Source organism: Solea solea, chromosome 7 (assembly GCF_958295425.1).
Source record: "Solea solea chromosome 7, fSolSol10.1, whole genome shotgun sequence".
Classification (NCBI taxonomy): domain Eukaryota; kingdom Metazoa; phylum Chordata; class Actinopteri; order Pleuronectiformes; family Soleidae; genus Solea; species Solea solea.
The window spans coordinates 20,909,561-20,918,988 of NC_081140.1; the positions used below are offsets into that span (position 1 = coordinate 20,909,561).

Here is a 9,428-nt window from a genome sequence, read left to right on the forward strand (position 1 = left end):
TTTCTCACTTGATTTGAATTATTGATCTCAATCACAAGTTTCAGCACATGATGTCAGTTTTGTAAAGTATGTTCCTATTTAGAGAAAAAATAGAACTAGCCCTTTAACTACTGCTTTCTAGAAGCTTTTCAGCATCCTCTCATGGTGGTTGCTGTTGTATGTGTATCTGATGAGGACTGCATACATATGTATATAAATATATATACACACAAACACATACCTGTGTATACCGATGTGCACATTATTGTGTATATGCGTGTTTATGTGCACATGTATGCGCATATACATACACATATATATATAAGGATAAATGTATGTTATGATACAAGAAAATGGAAAAGTACTAAACAAATGGCAGTTATATTGCATTATAAGATAATAATTATGCATATATACATGTAAATGTAATGTCCAGTCACTCTATTAAAATAGAAAACAGATTTTAAAGTTATGGCTAATGAGTTTAGGATTATAAAACAACACTATAAGGTTCTGGGATACAGAATACAATCCTAATCTATTTTTCACGAATAATTCAACATTGACCAGTTTTAATATTTAAACATACAAATGTGATGATTCTCAAAATTACACTGAATCCTTCTTGAACTGCTCAGGAGTGTTGACCTGACGGATGAGATCAGAGGAACAAACAGTTTGTTTTCTCTTGTTCTGTTGATTATTTTCTCTATGGAGGGTGAAGCTTCAATGCTTCTGAGCAGCGGAACAAGGGTGAATTACCCATTATCTATCACACCCCTGAACACAAAGTCAAGGAAAACACAATACGACAATGACTATTACACAACACCTTAGTCAGTGAGTGATTGAGTGCTGGTTGATTCATATTAGCTCTTAATGTTCCTAATTAGCCATGTATAAGAAAACAGCCAAACAAGGAAGTGTGATTATTTCTGGGAAAAATAGCAAAACAAAAATTCCATTGCGAGGAAGTAAATACATTCATACTGTATCCTAAACTCTGATTTAACTTTTATTAAAGTTAAATCAGAGTTTAGGATACAGTACCATGGTCTTGTGCAGTGGAGTCAATGTCTATGTCTTTACTTCTTGTCAGATTCAATCAAAAGTTCACAACAAAGCGAATAAGTGGATATTGATTAAAAAAAATTAATTAGTGAGCTGCCACACTGAACTTCATTATTTAATAGATTATTTTACATTATTTCAATATATTGTGACCAAGTGTCTACTTTATTGGAACTATTTTTTAAAACAGAATATATTGATATACTGTATTCCTTCATATGACAGTTGTTTAATACATTTAATTGAATACATCTTGATGCACCTGAACACACCTTCAGTGATGTAACCTGGGTTCATCGGGGTCTTTCTATATCAGACAGTCCTCCAGACAACCCATCGACCACGGCCCGTGTTCAGGTGGCATTCGCTTCACTGAAGATGTGTTCAGGTGCATCAGAAGATGTATTAGAGAACTTCCCGATAACCAGGAATAGTCTTTCTGACAACCGTGAATAGGCCGCCGACGACTGGAAAGACACTTGGCAGCTTGGAAAGATATAAGCATACGCAGAAGAGAACAAAAAGTAAGTCAGGAAAAAGTGTCTTTTCTTAATATTTGCACTGCCTTTGATCTGCAAGACCTTCCCTGTAACCATGGCAACTCATACAGATCACAGACACATTGTCCTTTGTCCATTATCTCCTTTTGATCTGTATGTGCAACCCACACACCGTACCAATCAAAGAATGAAAGTGGCATCTGTCTCTGAGAAAATGAATCATGGACTTCCAGTGAGTGGGATTGGTCAGATTCAACCATGGACAGAGCAGAACTCAAGCTGATCGCCACTGTAAAGTACCAACTGATGTGTCTTTACCACCTCAAGTCCAACCCAGACCTCAACAAACTGATCTGCAGTCACTCCATTGGGGTGGGATCGAAGGAGCAAGGCCAACTGGAAAGAACCGTGCTGGTGGATTTGTGCTTACTCCTCGTTAATGAGGTCTTGCGGTACGTCACTGACCAGATGTTGCCCTTCATTTCAGAGTGGACTGAGAAACTGCAGCACATTTACTCACTTGTAGAGAGCAACCACTGTTTCTTCGGCGTGGATGAGGACTACATTTATTCTAACATGAAGAACATTCTGTCAGAGTTTCTCGCTCAATGTGTAAACGGCGCTCCCCTGATCAAGTGTGCAAGCTTAAACCAATTCTGCAGGTTGCTGGCTAAACACACAGCAGGAAGAGTGAACTACGTCGTCGCGAAAAAGCTGAACTCAAACCCTTGGCATCTGGGAGGCACGGCCAACGAGTGTGACTGCATGGAATACCACACTCTAAGTGCAATGATCGCTCTTGTTCGAAACACAACAGAGTGCATGCAACTTCATAACTGCCAGTGTACAGCACAACGAGAGGAGGAGAGCAGCACAGCACCATCACAGACTGAAGGAGGAAGAACAGTAGAGTGGGTCGCACACAAGGGTTGTAGTGACGTGGTTTACTTGACCTCAAAGATGGCGCTGATGCCAATCCTGACAGAGGTTGTTCATGACAGGAACATGGCCAAATCTGACAGCAATGAACGCAAGGTGGAGGACAGAAATGACGCCGCCGAATTAGGTGATGCATATATGGTTCCGGAAGGTGACACCAGGCTTCCTGCTGAAGTATACCTGAATATTCTAGAAATTACGAGGGGTTCCTTCTTAATCTGGGAGTAGCAAGTGGCTGGCGTCACGCAATCCCATCATGCAACACTCACCCACTCCATTTCTATACTCATGAATAGAAACCGGGCCACTTCTATCTGTCAGGTTTTACAATATATTGTTCAATCTCCACAGTCCAACATTCAAACTATTTCATTTTTACAGAGGCTTTTCCTGCCAACACGGTGATACAAACTGACTGGTATATGTTCTATAGGATTAGCACACTAGCCTAATCCTGCAGATTTTTTTTTTCAACAAGGAATTGTGTGGATGAACCAGAACTTTCCCAGCAGATCCTCCACCAAGATTTCTAAAGGATGAACAGTCGATTAAAAGGTTTTCCTGAGGAGTTAATGGTCTTAATCGCCAGTTTTGTGGTCTTCTTCAATAGCACATGGTGTCAATTTTGACATTTATGTTCCCAATTAGAGGAGACAATAAAGAACGGCACATGACTGAACCCCACTGTGATTGACAGCTTGTATTTAAAGTTTTATTAATCCCCTTAGGGAAAGTATTCCTCTGCATTTTGACCCATCCTAGAATTAGGAGCAGTGGGCTGCCACACTGAGTAGCGCCCAGGGAGCATTGGGTACCCCATTGGTACCCATTGGTACCCCTGAGCATTGGGTACCTTGCTCAGGGGTACCCCAGCCCTTTTTGGCCGGGTGGGGATTTGAACCGGCTACCTTCCGGTTACAAGTCAAGTTCCCTTTCCACTTGGCCACGGGCTGCCAACAGGTGACCTACAAACAGGTGCCTGATTGTAGGTCACAGTCTGAAACCTCCATTTGCAAAATGTCAACATTACTCTTATGGGTGACATCACAACCGTTTGCCACTTGTTCAGTTATTATTGTTGCCAAACACGGTAGTGTAATAATTATTTCTGTGAGGACGTAAATACATTCTGATATAAGTTTAATAAAAAAATCATGTTTAAAAAACCTTCAGAGAACAGCACCAAGAACTGAACAAACAGAGTGGAATTGATAAATTACTTTTATTGAGAAAAGTTTTATTTTGAAGACAAATGGTTGAATCTGCTGTGACTGGTGTGTAATATGACAACATACGAGTGTGTTTGAATCACTGAGATGTAGCCATGATGCTGGATACACCTGTGAAAAGAGGTGCAGAGAAGTGTCAAATTGTTAATTTAATCCAGTGTTATAATCTCTAAATTCCTGTCCAAAGTATGCTTCAATGTCTAACATAACACCAACACTCACTCTCAAAGTCGATCTTCTCCACGATGTTTTTGGGCTTGACGCTCTCCTCCTGGCTGAAGATGAAGATCTGTCCTTCCTCATTCTCGGTCCAGCCGTACTTGTTCATCCACACCTTCACCTGCGTGTCTGGACACACAGAGACAATTACATGATTTGCTTCAGTATTGACATTAAACAATATATAAATAATCTTTACTAAAAGGGAGAACCCACGACAGGAACTTTCACCAGAACTAGGATTTTACCAGGAACTGCGTGCATTTACATCCCAGGGACTAAATGGAAGATCCTAAATATTTTAGTCCCTGCTAAGCTCTCTCTCTCTCTCTCTCTCTCTCTCTCTCTCTCTCTGTCCATATTTACTGTCTCACTGTGTCTGTTATATCAAAACATAGAAGTGTTTTAACCTCAGACAGACAGAACAGAGCTTGGTGTGAACTCTGTATTTACACCAGGGATCTGAGGGATTTTACAGGTCATGAACTATCTGACACAGTGAAGGGACATGTGTTGAAGTAGACATGTTGACATGGGTCAAGGGTCTTACCGAGTGGGTCTCCCAGCATCTCAGCCAGTAACCGGTGCTCAATGGTCTGGTAGGTGATGCCCACAACATGGCAGATGACTGAGGGAGAAGAAGTAGATGATCAAACATCTTATTCATTCATATAATTAGCAGCTCTTGTATTCGGGTGTGGCTGCTTCCTAATTTTCTGTCCACAACCTTTTCAGTGAAGTCATTAGCAGGTATTTACTGAAATACGGTGATACTCACACCTACGAACAGAGTCCTCAAACCCAGTGATGCCGTCGATGAGCTCCCTGTTCTCCTCCAGGCTCGTCTGTCAGGACGACAAAGACATGGACACAATTCAAAGACAGTGACTAAAAAAAGTGTTGCACAAGTTTGGAAAAACAAACAAACACATGTTACTGTAAGGAAATCAACGATGGTGTGCTCTGATCAGCAAGAGGAAATTGTTTTAATAATGGATTAGTCACCAACATAAAACCTAATCAGTTCCTGTTACTTTATTACAGGTTTAACAGATTCAGGGACAATGATACCAAAAGGTTTCCGTTAGATTTTAATCGTCATAAGAACGTGTTTTCACTTATAATTTGTTCCAACATGAAAACTATGAGATCTATCAAATTGACTGTTGGGGATGTTCATATAAGAAATAACTGTGTGCAGTGTCTCCACTTGCTGTTTTTACTCCTTTATTGTGTTGTTTATTTAGTTTGACTCTGCTGCTCATCACGGCGTTTCTCAGAGAACACGGCATGTGACAACATGTGAGAACGCAGCAGGAAAAGCTATGTATAATTTGCAATGACTGAGTGGGCGAGTGTCCTGCCTCCTGTGTCACTCCTTGCCAAGATTTGGCCAACGTTTCCCAGCCGTAGTGAATGCATTTGACTCAGTCAATCTCCACCCATTTTCATCAAATGTGAATATCAAAAAAACTGCCAATATGTGCATAATTGCAGCATGTGTGTGTGTGTGTGCATTCATGCGTCATACCCAGAAGCTCTGGAAGTGGCATGTCTCCAGCAGGTTCCCCAGGTACAGGATTTGTCTGATGGGGCGTTCCTCTTGCTGCGACACAGTAGTCAAGGAAATGGCCGACAAATCAACTCAAACACCCCACCACCCCTCCCCCCACTGCTGGGAACTATGTACGCACACACAAATCTAAATCATGTGGAATATTCCTAAAACAGAAACCTGTCATTGCTCACTACATTTTACACCAAGACTGCATAGTGGACATGGTCATTAAAGACACTGTTTTTCTTTCAGAAACATGGAGTTTTTGTGTACAAAACATTAAGCTTCATTAAATAAGGGACAATGAGTCAAACCTGTGTGTGTGAATTATTAAAGCTGCACAGGAAATTTCTCCTGTGAGACTCTACAGAGAGGGTGTGAACTGATTGGTCAGAGCTACACTGCAGGTGAGACAGTAAACTGGAAGCACGTCAGGTGACGTCACACATGAAGCAGCACCAAAGGGATACGTGTGTCTGGTCAATCATACACTTGCAGAGAGTGAAGTCGGTGTGTGGCAGGTTGGTCAGAGCCTTCAGCAGAATCTGTGAGGTCACCTGAGTCTGGAAGTAGGCGGGGTTGAACTGGTACCTGCACAGGCAGGTGACAAAGCGATAACAGTTTCTGTGCAACAGTATGTCGTAATCATGAATGATACACTTTCATTTTGTTACCGAATCACAACATAGAGCAACAACAAGTGTAAAAGCTTAAATAATTGAGAGAAAACATACTGTCAAGACCATAATTACACACTTCGCTCTGTCAGCTCAATTTGCCACCAGCTCCCCATCTACCCTCACGTGGAGGATTAACCGGTAGATGATGAGTGAGTGAGTGAATAGAGGCAGCCACAAGGTGGTGCAATTTGAAAGGGAAGCTTGAGGTAAGGGATATTCAGCTGCCACTTAACCAATAAATGTTCCTAAATTTTAAAATAACTGGTTGTTATAATTGCCTCAGTTGCTGCCTCACAGCAAGGAGGTAACTGGTTTGGATCCGGGTTTGACCAAGAGCCAAGCTGGTGAGGAGTTTGCATAATTCTCTCTGTGTGAATGTGGGTTCTCGCTGGGTATTCCAGCTTCCTTCATGTTCCAAAAACATGCAGATTAAATTAATTAGACCCTCTAAATTGACTATCGGTGTGAGTGTGAAGATTGTGAATGTGTTTGTTCATCTGTATGTTAAACTGCGACCTGTCTAAGGTGATAAAGCAGTAGAGAAAAATGAATGTTTAGTTCCCTGCACACTGACAGTGAGACTTACAGCTTCAAGACAGCCAGGTTTGCCTCCAGGTCATAAGAATTTTCTCTTGCTTGTGTCTCCACGTAGCGCTCCAGTGTTGGAAGGTTTTCTGGGTTATACCTGAGAGAAGAGACAGGAAAATGTATCTCCTACGTACATGTGTAATGGTTGTCTTTGACTTTGTTTTCATTGCATTTTAGGTCAAACGTTTCAAGGGGGGAAAGTGAAGCAGTAAATTCAACACATTTTGAGAAAAAATCTGTCTCAATCTTAATTTCTAGTGTAACTAGTAGCAGAAAAAAAAATACAGCTGCTACATAGCTTAATACTATTGAGAATCAGTGTGTTTATCGTGTATGTAAAGTCTTTTGCTGCTGAAGTTTATCTGCAAGACAAACTAGTATCCTTTACATAAATCAGATTACTGCCTGATGATTCCAGGCAGGGTCAGGGTCAAAGGATGTAGGTATGAACACCTGTGCACCTGCACTGTGGAAACAGTTGGTACTACTTTTCATCTCTGACTTTACCGGATTATAAAGATGCAGCAGACTTTCACCATAAAACGCGTTCACAAGTTCAACACAACACGGAACAAACTATTAATGATAAATAAAACACCACGTTTCCACCGGTAATACTTCCTCTATACGTAGTCTTGTTTAAAAAGGGAACAAAGTAACAGTTCATTACAACAGAACAGGTTAGCATTAGCAAACAGGCTAAGCTATAGTTAGCTTTTCAGTCTAGTTATCTGCCCGGTATGAGGACCATCCGTACCGGTCGATGCCCCGCAGGAGCTTCCCCACGTTCGTCCTCATCTGCTCGATAGGCGACGACATCTGGTCCAAATGTTTATTGTTAACTTAGAAGGAAAAATCGAATTATATCCACACGTGGGCCGCTGCATAGACAAGGCACCGGGAAGAGGAGGTGGTCGGAACGGAAAGGACTGCTAACAGGGTGGAACGGAAAGAACACGGACCGAAATTAGCGAGGGACTGCTACGTGAAGCGTTGCTGTTCGTGTTGTTGGTAGATATTGGGGACACAGACTGACTGACTAACATTTAAGACTTTACTTTGTCGTGTTTCATTATCGTGGTTTTCGTTTTATTCCCCCACTCTGTTCGAAGTAATATGGGGGTTCTCATTTTATTTTGAAAACATTCACCGGAAATTGCTTTGTTGTGTACCGCAAATTTTACTAGGTTGCAGATACAATTGTGACCACTGGGGGCGGTAAGCACATAAATCGTGTGAATGCTACTCGCGTGTCCGGTAACGTCAGTATAATCCACCTAGTGGTCATAGTGAAGAACTGTAACCAATAAAAAAAAAAAAAAAAAAGATCAACGCATGCATCAATGACGGCAGATTACCACTTCCGGAAAATACTTTCATAATAAACGTACAAATAGCTTATTTTCCTGTAAAGCTGACATAGTTTTTGGGTTATTTGTTTGGTTAATTTGTTCAGTTTTGAAAGAAAACTTTATTTTGTCAACATACCAAAACAGCTATACATGTTCATAAAAAGTAGAACTAAATGACAAAGTGAAGAAAGAGCCAGGGGACTAGGTTACTGATCTGTAGACCAGATATCAAACTAAGAAAATACATTTAGGACGTGGATCGCTTTTCTGTTTGTGCAGTGTTGAATGAGGTTTATATATTGTCTGATTTATTCATTTGCATAGCTATAACATTCGGCTTTATTGTTGTGTGATTAACCAAGTAAGACAATCAAATTAATAATTATGTAGTACTGCTTTGTCTTTGTATAAGAGTAAAAAGGGAAAACAAACTATATATTTTCATACTATTTTCAACAGCAAAACTTCAGGGTCAATATTCTGAAAATAGATTCATCAATATCTTGCAAAAAACAACAATATGAGTGGGGACAATAACCAAAACATGTATCTTCTGGAGCAAAATGACTGGAAGAAATCCACAAAAGACGTCCCTGACCTCGTAGTACCAGCTTCTACCAGTAACCAGATGTCCTACCTTATGCTGTCTGTGACTGGTAAGTGTTTGTTCCCATCCATGACTCTTTAGGTTAGTTTATGTCCCTTTCTTTAGGGGGAAAAAGTAAAATATTCATGGAGATAAAAGAAGATTGTATGATTGAGCTTGAGACGTGATGTAGCCTTCAAGGTCAGGGAGAAATGAGAATAGAATAGTTGAGAAAATAAAGTTTTTTTTTGATCATTTTATTTATATTATCCTGCTGACTTCTAACACTGGCGTCTTTGTTAGCTTTTAGGTAGTGGTCCATGTTCCATGCCGGCCTGTGTTGTGCGTCTGTCACATGTGGGTGTTGTAAGCTTTCGTGGCTGATGTGAGAGTGTAGGCAGTGACGCTCTGACAGCTGCTTGTCTGCACAGCAGGAGGAGAGAGGAGGGTGGGTAAATGTCAAACGGTGGAGATGGTGTCATGTGATGGCAAAAGAGATGTGGTCTTTATTTTTCTTTCTTTCTCAGCCCTTGAATGGGAAACACACTCTCAGCTCAGCTGCTTTTGTCGTATTGTCATGTAATCTTTATCTGATCTTTGACTAAGTTTCCTATTTTCTCCAGAATTAAATATTTATCAGCTTTCCAGAGAATCCGGACCAAAATATGCAGATGACTTTTCATGTGACACAAAGGTCACATTCGATGATCACTGTTTGATTATGATT

The 9,428-nt window shown here is 40.7% G+C and overlaps 1 protein-coding gene across 2 annotated transcripts; it reads right to left on the reverse strand.

Moving 5' to 3' along the window:
• Positions 1 to 3,692: 3,692 nt before the first annotated feature.
• On the reverse strand, positions 3,693 to 7,700 carry eif3k (eukaryotic translation initiation factor 3, subunit K). Of its 2 annotated transcripts, none has more exons than XM_058633002.1 (8): positions 7,521 to 7,700; positions 6,762 to 6,860; positions 5,966 to 6,086; positions 5,469 to 5,543; positions 4,716 to 4,782; positions 4,488 to 4,565; positions 3,941 to 4,066; positions 3,693 to 3,829 (listed from the first exon to the last, which is right to left on the reverse strand). In XM_058633002.1, the coding sequence occupies exons 1-8, from the start codon at positions 7,580 to 7,582 to the stop codon at positions 3,798 to 3,800; spliced, it is 660 nt and encodes a 219-aa protein (XP_058488985.1). In that variant the 5' UTR covers positions 7,583 to 7,700; the 3' UTR covers positions 3,693 to 3,797. The 2 variants fall into 2 exon arrangements, with proteins under 2 accessions (XP_058488985.1, XP_058488984.1); XM_058633001.1 differs by having other exon boundaries at positions 5,469 to 5,546.
• Between the last annotated feature and the right edge of the window lie 1,728 nt (positions 7,701 to 9,428).